The following is a 22,549-nucleotide window of genomic DNA, read 5'->3' as shown; positions in this document are numbered from 1 at the left end:
TGATGGGTGAACCTTGAAGATATTATGCTAAGCAGAAGAAGCCAGTTACAAAAGATCATTTATTATATAATTACTCTTACGTGAAATATGCAGAATAAATGCTCAGAACAGAAAGCAGATCTTTGCTTGCTAGGGAGTAGGGGGATTGAATATTTAATGGTTATAAGGGATTTTTTGGGGGGGTTGATGAAAATATTTTGGAACTATATAGAGGTGGTGTCTACATATCATGAATGTATTAAATACAGCTGAGATTTTTACCTCAAATGGTTAATTTTATATTATATGAATTTGATCTCAAATAAAAGTTAAAAAATTAAAAATAAGCTGCCAAATTCTTCAGAGAATTCAAGTGGTCTCAGGACTAAAAAAAAAAAAAAGCTTAGGGAAATCAGCTATTCGGTTCCCATGACCTTCAAAAGAGAGCAGTTTTAACAAAATGTAGTTAGAAGCCCCATTTGGGAGTAGAAGGTGTGAGTTAGTGATTAAGCACAGTTGTTAAGTAAAGACCAGGCCTTCCAGAAGACTGGCGAAGGGGAGGGCAGTGATGTGAAGAAAAACAGCTCTATGGAAATGTATTTTAACCTGGGAAGATCTGAGCATGTTTGAAGGCAGAGAGCAGCATTCGGAGAAGAGGAAACGACTGAAGGTGTAAGAGAGAAAGAAGGTGCATGTGATGAAAACAGAAGCAGAAAGCAGTGGGTTCAGGAGCTCAGATGAAGGGATGTGTCACAAAGAGAAGGAAGAGTTGGTCTTCCTCTGAGAGGGGAGAGAAAGACTGGCAGGGGGCAGAGATGGAAGAGGGAATTGGGGAAGCTTGAGGGGGATGGTATAAACTCGTCAGCAGAGTAACGCAAGGCCAGCTGCAGAAAAATGTGAGTAGTGGAATAGAGTTTACTGCTTAAGTAAAAGGGAAAGTCTTGGAGTGGTACTCAAGGCAATGAACGATAAATTAAGGATGAATAATTACAGAGCAGCAATAAGGGCAGGAACCTGTACAGAGGGAGTTGCTGCACTTTCATGAGTGAATGCCTCATCAACCAAGTCCTGGCCACATCACCCGCATCCTGTTTCCTGGTTTCCCTATAGGTGAGGCTTCATGTCTATATCAATTGTTATTGCCTTACTGATATTAGCCCATTCTTACAGATACTTGAGTTCTTTTTGAATCTTAAATCTATCATCCAACGAGGGTCCAGGAGCTGTAAAAGTTACAAACTAAAAACACATGCCTTCGTATCTTCATTTTAATCATTGGGACGAACTCAGTCAGTTAGGGCCATTGACTCCATGAAGAAACCATTCTCTAGGCTGACAGAGATTATTCTTTGACCTTCTGGATGCCTCTGTTCAATCAACCTGAATCTACTTCATTAGTGTTCAGCTCATATATGTCTATCTTGAAAAAAGGAGAAGATATTTTTAAAATGTTTTTTTAGACAGTCTGAACACAAAGCATGCCTCTGAAATACTCCATGTAGTTGTCTGGCCATGGGCAAGTCTCATATATTTTCCATATCTTACTTCATTCATCTGTAAAATGAGGGAAACTGTGCCTATTTCACAGAATTGCTGTAAAGATCAAATGACAACATGAGAAATGCATTTAGAGTAGTACCTGGCACTGAGTTTGAGCTAAACAAATGTTGGCTATGATCAGCATTATTAACATCAATATTCATTCCATCTGTGACATTTGTTTAGTAATTCAATAAGTTCTCAGGGACAGGTATTATGTTCAGTACTAGATTTATAACAACGAACAAGTCAGTCACAATTCCTTTCCTACATTTATTGAGAATACAATGTTACATTACCTAATAATCAACACCGAAATTGTAAGATTTATGTAGAATTTGACAAAAATATAGGGGGATTATTATTTTTTGAATTTATTTTTTTCTTTGATTCAGTTTTTTAGTTTTTATTTTTAAATTAATACTTTTCTTCTTTCCCACTTCAAAGAAAATATAATCCAAATGCCTGGGTAAAAGAGGAAATTCCAGGGAAACCAGGCAAATGCGACTGACTGATGGTCATACTGATTGCGGCTAGACTTTGCTAACAAGGCCTAAATTAAGGGATTTGGAACACAAAAGCAGTCAAGTCTCAGTTATCTGTGTTAACTGGGGTTTGTGCCAATGGAAAATGAAAGGAAGAAAGCAGTGCATCCTGATTAGCTGTCCTAACTCTCACAGTAGAGGAAAAAAAGAAAAGAAAAGAAAGCAAAGAGCACACAGAGACACCTGGAGTGAAAGTAATGGGTAGAGGGAGAGCTGCAGGAAAAGCCTGGCTGTACTTATTCGGGCCCTTCCTTGGGTCTCTTGGAGAACTACCATTGTTTATAGGTTTGTAACTTCAAAGAAAAGGAGTTGTAGTTGCTGACAATAGAAGCCCAAATTGTCTGATATGATGAAGGGGTTGGTTGGTGATGTCAACCTTTTGTGAAGAGGTTTGCTACAAAAAGACCAAAAATTAAAGGAACCAACTACTGTTCATAAATAGCATGAGGCAGGAGAAACTGTGCAGACATGGGGTGGGGGGAGGAAAGGCCCCATCTCACACATCAGGTCCAATTTTCTCTTATTGGAAGAAGACACAAAGGACAGTGAGGAAGAGTCCACACCTCCTCTCTTGAGATGTCAGAAAGCTGGAGGGCAATGGCTGGGATCAATGGGTCAAGGGCGATAAGCTCCAACCAGCTGAAAGCTGCCTGCCAATCACAGATATTTTAAAACTGTTACTTGGAGGACACTCTCAAATTTTTTTAGTTCTATTGACCTTGATAAGCTCTCAAATATTCATTATTACTCTATCCCAAGGGAAGCTCTTTCTTCTTTTAAAGGCTTCCCTAGTTGGTTGTATTCACCATTCTTTGGAGACTGGGAATTGCCAAGAGCATTAAGAGTCACCTTTGTCAGCATTTGAAATTTCTCTGCTCATGTGTAAGTCCATTGATATGCCAAATTCTGAAATTGTACATGGGGCATTACTTAAAGCACTTTTAATGGGAGAATTAATCTTTCTTTGCATGATATAGAAAGAAGAACAAGTGCTAATGAAATCTATTTTCAGATAAAGAAATCATTTTACTTTTGATGACCACACACAGTATTTGCTTATTGACTGTTTCTACCTCTTGCTTTATTGAAATAGAAGCAATTCTGCAAATAAAAATATCAGTCCCTGCTGTGGACTCCAGAAGGACAGAGGCACTCTTGTTGTTGCTGCTGTTGTTGTTGTGATTGTTATTTTTAATGTGGCAGCCCTGGGAGGTATGGACTTGAGGGTTTCTCCTTCTGTTAAGAGGAGACAGAAAAAAATACAAAATAAGCTCTGAGAATTGCCCCTGGCCACAGTTGAAAAGTGCTTCCTATTTGTCTATGTGATACTTTGAGACACCACTTGGCTTTGCCTCAATAAGCAATTACTAGTAAGTTGAGGGCCAAATGGCATCAACCATGTGGCCCAAGAGGAGTTGTCACCCTGGCATTTGTCACAAATCAAGGCCAGTCCACAGAGACCAACAGTCCACAAGCATCTACCTAATGTGGGTAGATTAGAAGATATGGTTGGCTGGGGTCATAATGGTCTTCTCTGCTATTTTTTCCTGTACATGCTCAGACTTCTGCCTTAAAAGTTTGGGTGAAGGCCATGTAATTTGACTGACCCATGTGCCACGTAATGAAGGACTGAATAAATGGTACATCCAATCCCTGTTCTTTTGCTACCTGATTTTTAGTATTGAGACGAAAGAACGAAATGGAGGCAATCCCTGGTCTGTATCAAAGATTGTGTTCTGTTATCATTGGAGGGTTTTTTGTTTTTTGTTTGTTTGTTTCACTCACAAATGAGAATCAGAGTGGTTTAAGAGATATTTATATTTAGAAATCTTGTGTTTTCATGAGGCTCTGTTTCCAAAGGTTCTATTTATGAAGAAAGTTTTTTAAAAGCACCATGACAACACAGGACTTGTCCACCTACATAAAATTTCTTCAGGATTATCCCTCAGTTTGGTTTTGTTTCTTAAAATTTCTAATTACTTTGAAATTTTTTTATGTTGTTTCATCTCTGATGAGGACAGCCACGCTAACTGGTAAAGCCCATTATGACCAGGCATCTCCACACGCCAGATAAGACAGGATTTTTAAATAGAGGTTAACACCCCAATATCTACACTTAGAATTCACTTGTATTTGATTTATGAGAATAATAAAAGATATGAGACTAGAAGCATATCAGAGGACACAGAAAAATATGCATTCTATCACACAATCTTATGTCATCAAAGACACTAGGTGAAAATTTACGTCTGATGATGCTACATTCCTTTCACTTGAAAAGCACCCAGGAGCTGTTGGAAAGCTAGCCGCGGATAGTACCTGGGACCTAGGGAATCGCTTCGGACCTGCATACTGAGGCTGACACTTGACCAGCTCTGTGAACTGAAAGCTACCTCCGACTTCCGTCAGTCTCAGTTTCATGACTCATAAAACAGGAGTAACTCCATCTGCTTCAAGGCAGTGTTGTGAGAATTAAATCCAAACAATGCCTGTCAAAATAAATTTTAATTTCATTTCCAAGAATATAGATGTAAGGTATTTTCCCTATACTGTAGGACTATAAAGCTGAATGGGATAAGGTCTGAAATAAAGAAACGGATGGCCCCTGGGAGATAATCCCATTTGGAGCCCTCGTGCTGTTTCCATGAGGTTCTTTCTCCAAAGATTCTATTCATGAGCAAAGTTTTTAAAAAGTGTCATGACAACACAGAACTTGTCCTTTTTATTTTTTTTGCTCAGTTCTGCATTCATTTTTTTTTAACTTCTAATCACTTTTTATTTTCCTCTCTCATGTTATAGTCTTTACAGGAGAAGAGGAAAGCACTGGTCCCGCTGTAAATGTCAGCAGTGACCACATAAAATCAGAAGGCTCAGGCCCAACCCCCAGTTCTGCCACTTGCTGACAGATGGTGACATTGGCTAAATGACACAACCCCTCTGAGCCTGAACTGCTTCCGCATCTGCAAAGTAGGAACCAGATTACCAATGGTACAGGCGACCATGAGCATCGCAGAACATATGTGTGGGAGCATCTAAAATGATGCCCTAACATGAGGTAGGTGTTCAGTGAATGATTCTTTCCATCTCTCTTTCAAATATACATAAATGTTCCACAGGACACCACAGGACACCTGTTCAGTCGGTAGACATTTGCTACCTGTGGCTATTAAGCACTTAAAATTTGACTAACCTACGTTGAGATGTGCTGGAAGAGCGACATATGCACTGAATTTCAGAGATTCAATATAAAAAGGAGAATGTAAAAATATTTCATTAGTAATGTTCATATTGATTACTTGTTGACATAATATCTTAGAGAAATTATATATTATACATATGTTGGGTTTTATATATAGACTGGATTAGATGTACAATATATAAGTATACAGAGTATCTATATCTATGAAATTTAACATAATATGTGTATATTGGGTGTGTGGATGTGTGTATAAGATAAATAATACATACATTGGTTACATGTATGTTAAATATGTATATATGGTTAAATAATATAATATTATTAAAATTTATTTCATCTGTCTTATTAATGTTACTGTATGGAAACTTAAAACTATATTTGTGGTTCATACTATTTTTCTATTGTATTATACTGCTGCAAATATGAAATGTTGAGTTTCCGCAAGCCAAAAAACACACACTGGTTTCAGTTATCTAGACTTTCTGTAGGATCAGTTATTTTCCCCCAAGCATTTCAATTAAAATTAATCTTCAAAATATAGTTTTATTAGATTCTGATCCACAAAACAATCTGTTATCTACTTAAATTAATGAATCAAAGGATGTTTTTATCTATATTTGAACAGTATCCTGGAGCTAAGAATCATAAACATAACAATTTAGGCATGTGTCAAAATATAACAGCCTAATACCCGATTCTAGTCTCAGTTTTTGGATCTGTACCATAATTTTCAAGATATATATTTTCCCTAATCTGTGTGACAGTTAAATGGATACCAATTTTCCTTAATAGTAACTTGGGAGGCTTTTGCCAGGAAGAGTGGTACTTCACAGGTTTTTGAAATTATCACACTTGTTAAATTGGCGCATGTTAAGTATCTACAGCTTTAAACTCCTCATTTTTTTATGGCCACATTCAAAGCACGGATTGGTTCTCCACTAAGATGCCTGTAAAACATATTTCATGTGATCAAGATCGATATCATTGACCAGCTTGACAGACTCAAGCCACTCCCAGTCAGTGTGATAAGATCTTGGGACAAGGCAATTAATTATCCCATAAGCTGGTTTCTCTCACTCTCAGGGATGCTTTGAACAAATGAAGTCAAGTCACCTGCACACAGAATGACAGGCACCTTGGAAGTTGGATGATATAATGGCCAAAACAAACAGAGATGACTCAAATGGTTGGCTCAGGGTTGATAAAAATTGGAGGTTATCTCAGTAACAAGTGTGCAAAAACATTTTTGTTTGGAATGTGTGAGGTCAGAAAAGATGGAAAAATATACAGATGTATATAAATATACAAATATAAATACATTCTATATAAAAATATAAAAATATAAAAAATGATAATTCACTTGATTACTTCAGTTAAGAATAGAAAATGGTTCTCTATGAGTCTGTTTTTGTTTTATCTGTTCCATTGTTTTGAATTTTTTGATCCCAAAGATAAGTGGAATAATATAGTATTTGTCTTTCTCTGCCTGACTTATTTCACTTAGCATAATATCCTCTAGGTCCCTCCATGTTGTTGCACATGGCAAGCTTACAATCTTTTTCATTCCTGAGTATCAGTCCAGTGCTGAGTATAGTCCACATGCTCTTCATCCATTCACCTATCGATGTGATTTTTGTGCTACCCCTCTGTTAGCGCTGGGTTAGGGATAATATTTTATTGTTAAATTCTGAGTACCCCACTATGGCATATGGGCAAGGTTGGGGTTTTATTGCCATTGTGCAGATGAGAAAACTGAAACTCAAAGGAGTTAGGTGACTTCTCAGAGGTGCAACTTGTAAGTCCCAAAGGTGTAATTAGATCCCAACTTGGGTCACTCCAGACCCCCCTTAATATCATCTACACCAGGGGTGTCAAACTCATTTTCACTGGGGGCTGCTTCAGCCTCTCAGTTGCCTTCAAAGGGCTGAAATAATTTTAGGATTGTATAAATGTAACTACTCCTTAGCTGTTAAGGAGTTGAAATTACATGCAGCCCTTTGAAGGCAACCGTGAGGCTGATGCAGCCCCCAGTAAAAATGAGTTTGACACCCCTGACCTACACCAACTCAGCTAAATGTCCCAGAGCACACACACATACAGTAACAGAGGGACAGCCAGAGGCTGAGTTTGAGCCTCAAGGCCCAGCATTCCGTGACAAACGGAACCCTGGGCCTCTGGAATTAAAAGTGGTGATCGCCCTGTGGGTCAGCGCACATTTAGCAGCAACATTTATATTGGCTTATGAACAATGGATGACATGTATTATATTTTTATTTAAAATGTTAAAAACAAAACAACTGTTTCTCCCAAGTTGTTCCTCTTCTAATTGCTCCTTTTATTTAATTTTTGGAACTATTTCTATGCTGATTCTTGAAACTGGATTAGGAGCCAAAATTATGTGTTTACAGTGATAATGATCAACCAATTTAAGTAAGCCTTCCATTTAGCTTTTTCAAGTTCTGTCACAACTTACTCTATTCATTTTATTTTTTCAGGGATTTTAAATGACAAAAAGAGAGGACAAAAAGAGGGGATATTTGCATTTAATTTAACCAACTCAAATAAGAGACTAGTGAGAACACCATGCACTGACTTCCAGTTAAAAAGTATAAATTGTTCATAATTAACTTTCAAATAATGTCGTATCTTTTGGTGTTTATTAAGCAGACACATAGAAATAAAAAAAAAATCCTCTCGGAAGTTTAGCCAGCGTTTCACATAAAGTGGGCACCTGAGCAATGGGGATGGTCATGATTCAAGTTCACTTGTAGTCCTGAATTCTCTACAGGTTGTAGAGTGATGAAATCTGGTCATGTAGGGAAGGGATACAGAACTGGGTTGTCTCAATGTGCCTGGTTCATTCACTGAGCATTTATCATAGGCCTGGCTTTGATGATATAATGATGGGAAACAACTGGCATTTTCCCTCACCTTGTACTGAACACTGTTCTAAATATTTTGCATATGTTTACTTATTGAATCCTTACACTTTACCTATGAAGTTGATAGTGTTATGAAGCCATTTTACAGCTGCAGTAACTAGAGCAGAGGCAGCACTGGGAGTCATTCCAAAGAGTCTGGCCCAGGCAGTGTCCTTAGCCTCCCTGCGTGGAAGACAGGACCGCAGAGCTGAGATGAGAGCAGCACAAATAAATCGGGCAGTTAAAGTTAGTGCTGTGATGGAGGGGGCCAGGCAGGGTTCTGTGAGGATCATGGAGGGAAAAGACACCTCAGTAGCCAAGGGGGCAGTCAGAGAGGTACCCCGAAGAAAAGAAATCTTAGCAGGCCCAGAAGTAAAGCCATGTCGGTGGATGGCAGCCATGGGGCGGTGAGGGCCACAATGGAGGGGGCATAATACAGACAGAGGAGCAGCGGGCATAAACTGGAGGGAGAGCTTGGCCAATTCAAGAAACCACAAGTGGTTTGCCTTGGGGAGCGGCGAAGCCCAGGGCTCAATGTAGGGAGAGTTATAAAAGGAGTCACTCATTCCACTCATGCATTTATTCAAAAGATATTTACTGAACACCAGCTCTACATCATGCTCTGTGTTGGGTGCTGCAGGTAGAGTAGTGGACACAGCAGAAAGGAAGGGAAAAGAAAGGAAAGAAGGAAGGAAGGAAAGAAGGGAGGGAGGGAGGGAGGAGAGAAAGAAGAAAGGAAGGGACTATATTCTTGCCTTCAGGGAGCTTACAGTCTCTTCAGAGAGCTTACAATCTCATCAGGGAGCCAGACTTTAAACACCTAAACAAGGAAGTAAATTACAAACTGAGAAGCAGTCACAAGGAAGACAACTGTTGCTGGAGTGAGACTAGCAGGGGATGACGCTTCTTTAGAGCAAGGACTAGGGAGGGCTCTTGGAGGAGGTAACATTTCAGTAGATCAAGGCACTTAAAGGTGAAAAAAAATCAGACTTGAGGGAAGACTGCAGAAACCAGGGAGGCTAGACCATAAAGGACCTTATCAGAAATATAGAGAAAGACTTCAGAATTTATTCCGAGGGCCAGGTGTGATGATGACGAAGCAAGGGCCCATTAAACAGAGGTGAAGTGGTAAGACTTGCATTTGAGCAATAACCTCAGTTTGGGAGCAAGATAGCCAGATTCATGCCCACAGCCTGTGGGCTCCCACAACTCTCCTTTCTGTTACATTGTTACAAAGCATCTCCTGCTTCGTTCTGGGAGGCCCAGACGCCTGGGTCAGCAGTATCTAAATTCTACAGTTGCTAAGAGTGTGGACTCCCTACTCACAGTCTCTGGCTCCCAAACTGGAATGCAAATTTAATTCCCTGATGTTCTTATTTCCCAGCCTGACATCATAGAGTTCTTTAACTGATGTCAGAATTTTTTTGCCATAATCTACAGTCATGGAAACTATGGTTTCTTAACTCAGAATACATACACATATACATACATATATACATCAAAAAATAAACCGGTGGTTTTTTTGTTTTTTTTTGGCCAAGCTAAAAAATGAGATTGATAAGTCACACAGCAGATAAAGGCATCTCTACCCAAGGAGTGTAAGGAATGAAGCAGAACTTTTCCATGCAACTTTTGAAGCCCTACATACAAAGTAAATAAATGAATGAATGAATGAATAAACCACTAAACATTCTGCTGTCTTCCTGCTCACTACTGTCTGGCAATGAGGGACAGCAAACTCGATGGAGACAAGCCTCGGTTTTGTCCAGACATATGTTAGTTGAGTTCATCATCACCTTCCTTAGGCTACAAAACCGCTTTGGGCACTGCTCCGCTCTGTAACAACCCCTCCTCTCCCGTCGAAAGACCAGGGATTAAACTGCTCCCCCACCCACTCAGATCTAAGGTGATCTTACACAGTCCAGGCAGGTACTAGCTTCTGGGCAGCCCATTAAAAATGCAGAAATAGCTTGCGGATCTATAATAAAACCATTAACAATCAGACTTCACACATTCAGACTATAAACTTCCTGGGTGAAAGGAGGTCACAGGTAGCAGGTCAAAATAAGAGAGACACAACCTTTTGTTAGAGAGCTGGGCTCCAGTTACTGTGGCTGAGCTCTGCTCCACTGGGATTTCATTTATCTTAAAGAATCCTTCTTTCCAAAACATAGTGGTGTGAAGTTAACCACTGTGTACTCCCTCCCATCTCTCCTGTGTTGTCTATGCTGGGCACCCCACTGCCCTCTCTGAGAATACCTTCTTTTTCTTTCTTTGGCTCCACTCTCTGTTACTGCCCCTAATCTCTGGTCTCAGTGAGAACACAGCCCCCAGTTCCTTATCCTGTCTCTAGAGGTTCCAAAATGATACTGTTGGGGGGCTATCTGCTGTCTGGTGCTGTGCCCAGTACGATTCTGTGATGCACACTCTATTCTTATTCCTGTTTCATACATGAGGATGTTGGGGTTTAGAAAGTTGAGTGACTTGTCCAAGGTCACATGATCATAGATGGTGGAGCACTAATTTGGACCACTTAAGTTCCAACCAAAGTCAAAGTCCTATTCCTACGCTGTTCTTCCTCCAAATACTTACCCTGAGATCCAGTCTCACATTCCCTGTTGTCTCCTGGACATCTCTATGCAGATGTCCTCAAGAGCCACCGACTCAACATACCCAAGCCTGACAGTCCAATCCATCTCCATTCTCCTTGGCCAGACAATTTAGAAGCATCAGGATGCTGAAGCTTGGCTTTCTTCTTTCAAACCACACCTTTCATTTGTTTCTCTCCATCCCTTCTGTGTTGCTCTAACTCATGCTCTCATCACTTCCCCAATGGACAGTAGCCACGGCCACCCAAGTGGCACAGCCTCCTGATATGCGAAGTGGCAAGAAGGAAATGGGTGTTTGGACAGAAAAGCCAGAATCTCAGTCCCATTTCTGTCCATTTCAAGAGAGGGGATTTTGGCTAAATTCTCACATCTGTAGGAAAGGGGTAACGTCAGCAGCCACAACACACGGGGAGGTTATGAGGATTAGAAATAATGCATGTCAAAGTGGACATTGAGATGCATGTACTTAAGAGAGTCCCGCTAAATAATGTAGGTTCTTGCTTGCCTCTTAGTGCCTCAGTTTCCCCCATAGGTGAAGTGGGGGCAGGAGCACATGCCTCATAGGGTGGTGGGCAGATTAAATGAGACACTATCTGTGGGCCAGGAGAGCGGCGCCTGGCACACAGCTGTCACCACCCAGTGTTCCCTGCCCTTTCCTCTGTGAGGGCACAGAACACATTCACTTTTGCCTTCCTGCTTGGTATGTAATCAACATACATGTTTATTTTTCTTCTCTGACCAGGAGCTGAGCTGGCTTGCATACTAACTGATTTTTCCCTCCAGCAGTTGGACTGCTGGCTGCACACAGTAGGGCCTCAGAAATACAAACTGAACATCTCTGAATGACCATGCTCTCCTGACAGGGGTTCTTTGGATAGCAGTTTTGTTTCCCTACCCTTTCCTTTGTCTGGACTTTATTATGGACACATCTGGGCAGCTTCACAAGGCTTATTATCAAACTTTGTAAAAGGACTGGAGGGGGGGAAATGAATATCCTTTTCTGTGGAGCTGGGCAAACTCAATGGCACAGCAGCCTCCATGTGCCATATAAGAAGCAAACAATTGCAGCAAGCTTTGTCGATAACAGGCTCAGAGAGCAGCAAATGAGAAATGGCTGGGGCTCTGGCAGGGCTTTGCCTCCAGAAGGGTGTCTTTCTGGGATTTGAGAGACCAGCTCTTTAAAGTTGAGTCTCTCGGTATTGAACCCTGATCTCCCTGCCTGTCAAGGCATGGTTTGTCCTGAGAAGTGCCTGGAATCCCTTCTGCTCTGCTTTAAGCTAAATACGTGTAATTTTATTTTCCAGATTTAAAGATAAGCCATCTATTATGATGAACAATTGTCTGTCTAAATACAGTCCATCCCACACGTAAATGCCTTGATGAGAATCTCCATACCCTTTACTTGTTCCTAAGAAGCACTTTATGCTGCACATTCTGGCAATTTTGTTGCTTTACGTATTTGCTGCCATTTATATCATGATTTAGTCAGATGCTGTGAAAATGACCATGGCTAAGTAAGAGAAAAGCTTGCTTTTGTGGTACCAATGGGTTTCCACACTGATACCCATTCGCCAATACTCTGATTTCTTTGGAAGCATCAGTGGCGTGCTGTGGATTCATTTTTAGCTAGCTATCTACCCTTAACTCAGATTCACAGAAATAAAGGAGAATTATGGAGTTTATGCAGCTCAGGAATGGCCAATAGATTCCATGTCTAGAAACATCTCTAAAAGATCAATGGGTGGTAGTTTCAAGAAACACTGTGTTGGGAAAGATTCCCGGGGCAAGCCAGGAGTGATTAGTGATATGTGCCATGGGTATGGTGCCCGAGTAGGACAGCCAATGCTAATGCCACTTATTTGCCATCTCAGACTATGTAACCACAGAACTGGCAGGTAAGCAACAGTCACATGGCCAGTTGTACTGTTTTTGCTGCCCAGCTGCAGAATCTGTGTACTCCTTTGTCCACATGCCACCACTAAATAAAGTTAGCAGATAAATTGGGTTTATGGAGAATGTGGCAAATGGTAAAAGGCAGTGATAATCATAGGCTTTGAAACCCTGGGTACAACCAGGCCAGCATATAGGGAAAAAAGGTGAGAAAAGGAGAAAGGAATAATTATGCTGTGCCCTCTATATCAAGCAGAGGGCACAGCATGATTATTTTGTAAGGGTCTTTCTGTGTGTCTTTTCTTTCTATAATCAAGAAGCCACAGAGTCTGAGCTCCTGGTAAAGAAGTAGGTGAGCCCATTGTAGCAATAGATGACACAATCAGGAAGTGGCACCCCTGAAGTTTGTGGCACTCCTAAAGTGTGTGCACATGTGTGCAGGTGCAAGATCAGCGTACATATGCACCTGGAAAAGAACAAGCACTCGTACAGGCAAAGGAGCAGCACCGTATGCAATGGTTGCCTTCTGTACACCTCCAGTGGGTCACTGTGGTTCTTGCCTGCCCAACATCCATTTTACTTCCTTGGATAACAGGATCCTAGTTTACTTTAATAGGGCACCCTCTTTCACTCCCAGTCTGTATGTTTTAGGTTGGACTGACTCCACTCTGGCTTCAGGTCAAGGCATGTGACCCAGATGTAGCCAACCAGAGAATCATAACCCAATGGACACAATGATTGTTTCAGGGATGAGTGCAGGATCTAATGAGCCACTGAGATTCAATTTCAAGCCTTTGTTGTCAGTATCAGGAACAGATGGTCTCCCAGGTGACTTTAGACTGAGAGAAGGAAGTGGAGCTACCAAGACCTCCACATTGGGAAGCAAGGAGGGATGTGACTGTCTAAAAGTAAAGCCAACAGAAGGAAAATGGAACCACATGATAAATAAGGATCAAGGCTGGTCTTGTCATCTGGGCACTGGTACATAGCCATGCCTAAATACAGAGCTGTCCCAGAAATAGTATAATTTCAAAAGCCCATAAGTCCTATCCCTGCAAACTCCCATTTTTTGAGTTGGGCTTCTGTCCTATGTAAAAACAAAAGAATCTTGGCCAATAATAAACCAAATACTCATTTTCCACATAAGAGATACAGACCCCAATGTTTCTCCCTGGACCCAATTTGTCCCAAACAGTTGTGTTACCTGTAAGGAGCCCTGGATGTCTTTCCCCCCGACAATCACGAGTTCTGCCATGTCTTCTGCGTGCGGAGTCCGGGCATGGACGAACAGAGTCTTGCCCACTGCAGTTATGTTCCTCAGGGCGACTAAATCACCTTCATTGTTCACCTTGAAGTATGGGCTTGAGACCTCATAGTGTAGCTTGTTATTTCCCTTACAGTCACTGAAGTTCACTGGAGAAAACAAATCCAAACAAAGAAAGACAGAAAACTTGTGAGTAGGTTGGAAGGCATAGTCCTGAACATACCTCTGATCATTCGATGTGAATTATCACTCCCCATCCCAGATCCACAACTGCAGCCCCTCATCCCACAGCATCTCCTTGGGCCCCTATGACTTTGATCATGCTGAAGGACTTCACTCCATCAAGACCTGTCCTTGCTAACTTCCTACGTCCCAGGCAGGTGCTAAGCAATGAGGATACAGTGAGAAACATGACTATGTCCTTGCCCTTCAGCGTAGTGGGTAAAGTACACAGTGACATTTAGGGATAAACATCTATGCCGTGTCTGTACCTGGTAAGGGATTCTATTACCAATGGTACCACAATGTACTGTCAGTGCACACGTTTGCTGTCTGCTTCCTCAGTAGACTGCCAGGCCCCTTGCGTGTAAGCGTAGACTTACATGTACTACGTGCGTTCCCCCTCGCCCTACTTTTGTTGCCTTCACTCTCTGTTGAACAGGTTTGTTTAGTAAACCTTTAATTGAAGCATAGCATAGCTATAGAAAAGTACATACATCAGAACGTACAACTCAATGAGTTTTCACAATGTGGACACAACCATGTACCCAGTGCCCAGACCTAGACACAAAATATTACCAGTCCCCCTTTCTCTCCCTCCTGAGTAAAATCCCCCCACTCCTCCCCAGAGGCTTTACTATACTGACTTCTGGTAACATAGATTAGTTTGACCTGTATTTGCACTTCATACAAATTACTATACAGATTGTGCTCTTTGTGTCTGGCTTTTTTCACTCAACATTACATCCGTAAAATTTGACCATGTAGCTGCAAGGCATAGCTGTTTACCCTAATCACTATGTCGTATTCCAGTATGTGGCTATGCTGAGTTTATTTATCCATTCTATTGTTGATGGGCATCTGGAGTATTTCCAGTTTAAGTCTCTTAAATATTGCTACGAGGAACTTTCCTGTGTCTACATAGGTCCAAGTACATCATTAAATCCACATAAGTTTCTGATGAACTAAGCTGATTTTCCTTTCCCGGCAAGATTAATTCTTATGGTGGTAATAATCATATTAGCTGATAATGATAATGGCTAACAAATTGAATACTTCCCATACTTGAGGCTGAGTGTTAAGCAGTTTACATACATTATCTTATTTAATCTTTACAACAACAATGGGTCCTGGCTGGTGTAGCTCAGTGGATTGAGCACAAGTCTGCAAACCAAAGGGTCACTGGTTCGATTCCCAGTCCAGGGCACATGCCTGAGTTGCGGGCCAGGTCCCCAGTGATGGGTGTGTGAAAGCAACCACACATTGATGTTTCTCTTCCTCTCTTTCTCCTTCCCTTCCCCTCTCTCTAAAAAAAATAAATAAAATCATAAAACAACAACAACAATGAATGAGGGACAGTTTTGATTCCTTCTCCCAACAGATTATAGATCAGTTACTGAGGCTCAGAGAAGGCAAAGGAGGTGCTCAACACACACAGTTTGTAAACAATAAAACCAAGATTTGAAACCTAGTCTATTTGCCTTTCACCACTACACAGTTTCAAAACAGACACAGCCGCATGTAGGATAAATCCTTCCCAAAGTTCCATCGGAGCCTGAATATAATGACTTGAGTACCTGGTTCAGGCCTGCTCCCAAGGTCCTGCCCAGCCCCAAAGTGTGTTGCATAGTGTCGCCTCAAGGTCTCTCTGTGTCAGGGCTCCAGAGTCTTCTCTGGTTGTCAAGTCAGCTTTAGGGGCATCTTTGTATGAACACCCAAGTAGACTCTTGGGAATCTACAGTTCTCAATGCTTTCTCACTTCCTCTGACTATCTTGTTAGCCAGGAGTAATTGGGCATGACTGGGTTCAGTTTTTGGAAGAGAACTATGAAGGAAAGACATGAGTGTTGCTTTCATTGTCCTCAAATAGCATTTATCCACTGGAGGTACACCGTTCAAAGGAAGGGCCCACTGGGAACTTATTGCCTGAATGGCTAAGGTGTTTATTCTGGATCTGGCCTCTCATCTGGGAAGGGGTGGGGCAAGCGAAAGCATGCAAAAGTCTGTGGGTGTTCTAGTTTCACACCCAAGTCCCTTACTTCTTTCTTTCCTCTTCTCTTTCTTTCACAAATATTTACTGAGAGCCTACATTATACTACTTGCTTGGATTATAGATATTAACCCAAAACCCTGTAAGTAGTAAGAGACCTATTTCAGGCAGATAGAATCATAAAATGTGCAAAGGTCCTGTGGCATTCAGTAAACTAAATCAGAAAGCAAGGAAGAAAGAGTGGAGGTAAGCTGGGCCTGGACAATGCGGGACCTGGAAGGCCACATAAAGACTTATTCTTTGAAGGAAGCTCTGGACCCTTCCATCACAACTATAGAACTGACTGGCTTCCATCTGAGTCTCATACAACTGTGGATTCCCACTGGAAACCAGCACCCAGGGCCCTCCATGTCTGGGCTGTCCACTGGCCTCCCCTCAGGCTTCTGTCTTCACTCGGAGCTTCACACATGCCCACACCTCTGCCTCTGTCTACCTCCTGTTCTGGCTCCACCTTTATGCTCATATTGCTCCCTCTGTGTAGGAGGTACTTCCCACCTTCTTCACCACCTTCACCCTATTAACTCTTAGTCATTCTTTAAGATTCAGCTCAGGAAACTTCTCCAAACACCATCCATGTGTTCCTAGAATTCCCTGTACATAAGGCCTGCATACCATGTTACACCAACATGTCTACTTTATGTATCTGTTTTTCCCACCAGAACCAAAAGCCGATATTGAATCTTATTCTTTTATTCATCTCTACATCTCTAGCAATGAACAGAAAGCTTTTCCATACATGAGACTGTCACAAATGACTCATATAACTCTTATTACTCTCCAGGGGCAAAATGATGCTCTAGTGGTAGTAAATTGGGGGCTCCTCTTCCCTTCTGGGAACAAGAGACACTGCAGATAAGCCAAGATTCAGAATGAAGGCCCCTACTCTCCTCTTGCCTTGGTTGAGCCCAGTGGTGGAGGTAGGTAGGAAATGAAGGACTCAAGCCATGGTCTCCCCTTAGTTCCCCAGTCCCCGAGTCATCAATTCACAATATAGCACTGGGCCTCCCATGCTTAGCTTTGGTTTAGGTCATTGGTAAAGACGGGGGTGGTGGTTTACCTTTCTTCTTAATTCCAATAAAGCTTCACATAGTTCCTAAAGCATGGGATCAGTGTGTGCATGTTGAATGAGTGAATGTTTTGACAAACAACAGTAACATCTACCATTTATTGAGTGCAGTCTGAGTGCCAGTCTCTGTGCCAAGAGCTGTACGTTCAGTCGCTCCTTTTAGCCTCTTAGCAATTCTGATCTACAGCAGCATTTTTCAACTTTTAAAAAATTATATACCCCAAGTCTTTTTAGATATTTTTGCCTAAATGCCAACACTCTCATGAAATTTTAATGTCACAGGTATCTGTTTATTATGATGTCTCTGCATATCTTTCATTGATATTTTCTGTATGTATACCTGTACATTGTACACACACAGAAAGTACAGTTTTGTTTTTATCCAAGAACCCATGTCACCCCTTTGGGAGCAATACAGCCCCTACTGGAAGGCACAATCTGTAAGTATCATTTCCATTTTACAGGAGGAGAAACTGAGCCTTGGGGAGATTGACTGACTTGCTCAGCATCACATATCCTGAAAAGACAAGAACCTGTTGTTCCCAGTCTGTCTACCTGGGCCATTCAAGTTCTCAGCACATGCATTTCCCAGAAATGGGTACATGAGAGGAAAAGGGAGGCACCCTATCCCAACCATTTCAGGCCTCTCACTAATCCCTCTGGAGTCCTCACAGGTACCAGGTAAGGCCCTACTGAAAGAAAAAATCTACATTCAGGACCTGGTACATTGTGGCCACTCAGTACATTCTAGCTCTCTTTCCAACTTGCTGTGATCAAATTGCTAAGGCTTGCATAATTGGTTTTTTTTTTTTTTTAATGTCAGACATATTTTACCAGTTCAGGAGCAGGTGGCTTTAGACTGTGGTTCTTTTTCAAGGCTCTAATAATCACCTGGAGAGCACTTTTAAAAATAGCAATAACAAGATTGTCCCAAAGAGATCTGGATATACCTGGGCTGGGCTGGGGTCCTGGCACTGGTATCTTTTTAAAGCACCAGATGAATCCAATGCAACTAGGAGCAAGAACCAGGACCTTGGGCAATGAATTGCTTGTCAAGATGCCAGGTATCCATAATTCCCAGCAATTCCTGGCACGGAGATGAGTCTGAAGAACTAGCATGCTAGGAACTACTAATCTTCATGCCCTAAGAAAGGGCATTTTTAATGGTAAGTTTTTAAACCCTCTTCCTAACCTGGCTCATGTGTAGCAAGCAGCCCTGGACCTTGGGCATACTACCCATCCTCTTTACACCTCAATGTCTTCATCTGTAAAGTGGGACAAATAACAGTACTCGCTCTCAGGTTCCATAACTCTAGTGGTGAACATTAACAAGATAGTATGTACCTACATGCAGAGCCCTTAAGACAAGCCTTGGTGCTCCATGTATAGAAACTACTGTCATCCTTATTTTTGTAATTCTGGGCACTAAGGAAACTACCTTTTTCTTTTCATCCATAGCTTCCTTCTTCCAGCTGCTTTTCTGCTTGCCTTCCGGGTCCTTCCACCTCTTTCTAGTCAGGTACTTGTGCTCCAGGCTGCTGGCTGTGTGAGGTTACCATGGGGATGGTTGCTACAGGCGTCTCTGCTGAGGCTACAGGACTGAGGCTGATAATTGTGACCCAGCCTTGCCCATCTTTGAACCCTCTCACTTGTCTTCGCAAAGCCCTACCTATCTCACGTGAGGGGCCATGAAAGAAAAATACCATCAAAGGAGTGAAATTATGGTGCCCTGACCATAATAGATTAAACAATTTTGTTAAATGTTCTTCAAATGTATTGTTTGTAAAGATGACTTCCTACAACTCAAAGCTATCATTTTTTCCTAGAGAATGACTGCACTGAGAGCTTTACATTCAGGGTTGCAGTGAGTCTTTCCATTACCAATCTGAGGTAGGTCCTTTTTCTCTTCTTCTCTGGAAACAGACTTGGTGAGGTTGAATGAGGTTAAGACCACACAGTCCTGCTGGTTTGCCTAAGCAAATGTATTCCTTTCTTCAATCACTCCACTTCCAGCTTCACAATTTTGCCATGCTTTTATACCCGAGCTATTATTCATTTACTGTTTTTCTTTTAATTGACTCACATTATTTATTTATAAAATTGTTGAGATAACCTTCATAAATACATCCTGGGTGTGCCAGATGTATATTTTTAAATGATGTTAAATAAATCTAAGGAGTCAAATAAAGACATATGTTTGTCTTTGTATGTACTAAAACCCTCAAGGGATGTGCCTTCCACCTTCCATAAATGCTGGCCTGAGCTACATTCCCCTCTGCCCATCCCTCATTTAGACAAATTCATGCCTGGATCCACCCTACTCTGGTTTAAAATCTAGGAGGACTCTAATATAATCTAGAAAATGATATATCTAACATAAATAATGCAGGCTTGAGAAAGAGACAAACCTAAGAAAAGGCCTACATCTAGACCATTCAATGTTGGCAGTATATAAATGACAAATCTGAAATATATGAAAAATATTTAATCAAAGAAAGAAATAATTCACCACACTTACGTTTTCTTCTGGTAGAGGAAAAAAAATCTACTTCATGCCAATTATAATCTCACCTTAACTTCCCTATCGAAGGGTGCAACTGATAACATTAACCCTATATTATTGTCTCATATTATTAACTTTGTTGACACAATCAATATGTCAATGATTCTCAAACTTTAAAAAAGACATCGAGCCACTGCATGTTTGGGGGCACAAAGTTCAAAGAACATATTAAGGATAAAATTAAATAGTTTATATCTATCTATTTAAAAAGTGTTTGTTTCTATAGAGACAACCTCTTAAGTAGCTCAGAGTAACACCATGAGAATAATGAAAGGAAAAATTCTAGCAAACAATTAAACTTGTGAACAAATATTTAAAACTTCTATTTGAAGGGGAAGATGAACTATCTATACTATTGTGAACCTACAAAGGACTTCCGTACATATTTTATCACTGTGGCATTTGAAATAGCTTCTGGAAAGAAAAAATTATCCATATAATATATTGTACATGGGGATTTATTGGAATCAATTGCACAACATTATTCTTTGAGATAATCTTTGAACACCCCAGGAGGAGAAGGGAGGAAGTAAAAACTCCCCACCTGGGGGAAAATGCAAATTAGACAAATGGCACCACTCAGTGCTTCAATTATGCTTTCAGCGTGTTTCCACTCAAAATGTCCTCTGGGCTTAATGCAAATGTCACAAAAAGACAAACTTTAGCTGGGAGACAGAACCACAATTGAAATGGGAAGCTTGGCATGTGAATTAAGGGGCTTAATCTTCCTGACCTTGATTTTATGCTTTTCTATTTCTTTCTTTTAAATGTGGTTCTTAGGGATGAAAGTCCAAAAGACATAGATTCATTACCATCTAGAAATGTGTGAAGGAGCAAATTAAGCTGTATTATGATCCCAGGAAATATGAAAATGCAGATGGATTTAAACTTATCTGCAAAAATATAGAGCAGTTCTGCTCACATAGATAGGTATGAATGAATATATGGAATTTGTGTTATTCTTATAAGTGCTTTGGGTTAATTTGTGATCTTTACAACTCACATCATACATTATATGCATTCATGGGCACTTGCAAATTGGTCAACACATATTTGTAGGGCCTCTCAGAGTTGGTGGTCAGACTCTATCCATACACTTCTGTGAGGATATATGAAGATAAGTAGTACTGTGGGCTCTGAACCAGTCATCCTGGGAGTTGTAACCTTGCCACAGGCAGATATGCTTGGATCACTTCTAGGAATCCAAACTCTTACACAGAAGAAACTGGCTTTGTTTCATCAGTTTGCTCATAACAGAAAAAGTCCTGATTTGTAGTACTTGCCAATGCCTATGGTGTAAATATTCTAAACATAGCTGATTTCAGCCAGCAATGTGTTTTCAACTGGCTTGCAAATTTTCTAAAAACTTAGCAATCAGCTCTCAGGAGCATAAGTACTAGCTGTCTCCAGCACACTACTGAGACCACGCAATGACTGTGCAGGACAATGTAAATGATTTGCTCTGCCTTAGACTGTACCTGATATCCTACCACACTGGCCTAGTTAGTAAAACAAGATTTAATTGCTCTGTCAGCAGGAAGGGACTGCAAACTGGTTGATCTGCAAACTCTTTGCTGGGGCATGGAAAGCCATGCCTTTCTGACAACTGAAGGAGTACTTAGTCCAGAAACATCAGATGGACTCTCTCCAGGATACAGACCATCACTTAATTGCTTCTCATATCTTTCAGTATCCCACTGGCACCAATAAAGCTTAGTCCAGAGGCTTTTTGGACCTCCTCAAGTGAGAGAAACAAAAAGCATTTCCTTCGGCTTCCCTGAACACCCTCATTTCTTAAGCATTCTAGCCAATCAAGCTTTCATTAAAATGTGTTCAGTTCCACCCACACTGGATCAGATCCCTATATGATACAATAGGCACATCCTCCAGTTTTGATTCATTCCACCGTCCTGATTCTTGAATGCCTTGAACTATGTCCTGTGTTCCATGCTTGGCCTGGAGTCAGGGCTGACATCCACAGATCTTCTGTAAGGTTCTGGGCATATTCCTAAGTTTGACTGATTAACCCAGGAGTGGATTTCACCTCCAAAGGCTTTGTAGATTTGATAGAATCTACACAGAATGCACATAAAATGGTCTTAATACCATTTCATGTGTCAATTCCAACTTTGATACAATAGAGTTTCAATTCTATCGTGTCAGCCGAAGATATACTAAATGATTCTGTCAAGTGATCTTCAGCAGAAACCTATTTTTGCCACGTAAACCCTTAAGGGTTTCCTTTTAGAAAAAGACAGACCCCACATCTGCTTCCATGGAATTTTCTCTGCCTACCGTTAAACATTAAGCTGCTAGCTCTGAATCTAGTCTTTCCTGTCAGGGTCTTACATTTTTCTCTTGCTACAAATTCTTTAAAACATGGCAGGTTGTTTTCTGAAAGAATTCTGTGCATCATCTGTCGCATGATGGATATAATCACTGTGAATTTGTATTTCAAATTAGAATTATTTTATATGACACAGAGCCTGACACAATACACATTAGCCCTATTTGTTGAACAAATAAATACCAGAACTGTAACCTAGCAGCTAAGTAAATTTGAAACCCCTCAAACAAAACAGAATGATGGTCCAAACTTATGTGAATACTGGAGTCGATTTTAAAGTCACCTGATCAATGAAACAGAAATAACGTATTCAGCAACTTGGAAAACCACTAAGTGTCAGATTTACAGAGATTCCCCCC

At 40.9% G+C, this 22,549-nt stretch overlaps 1 protein-coding gene across 1 annotated transcript in view; it reads right to left on the bottom strand.

Annotated features, from left to right (window-relative positions):
• The window catches only part of CDH13 (cadherin 13), a 1,057,449-nt gene that overhangs the window by 648,899 nt on the left and 386,001 nt on the right, over positions 1–22,549 (bottom strand). Inside the window, exon 3 of the mRNA XM_024556040.4 lies at positions 13,887–14,095. Coding sequence (XP_024411808.1) covers positions 13,887–14,095 — 209 coding nt within the window. The remainder of the gene's footprint in view (positions 1–13,886; positions 14,096–22,549) is intronic.

Source organism: Desmodus rotundus, chromosome 12 (genome assembly GCF_022682495.2).
Source record: "Desmodus rotundus isolate HL8 chromosome 12, HLdesRot8A.1, whole genome shotgun sequence".
NCBI lineage: Eukaryota > Metazoa > Chordata > Mammalia > Chiroptera > Phyllostomidae > Desmodus > Desmodus rotundus.
Note: the sequence above shows the minus strand (reverse complement) of the source record. Positions and strands in the feature narration are given on the sequence as shown.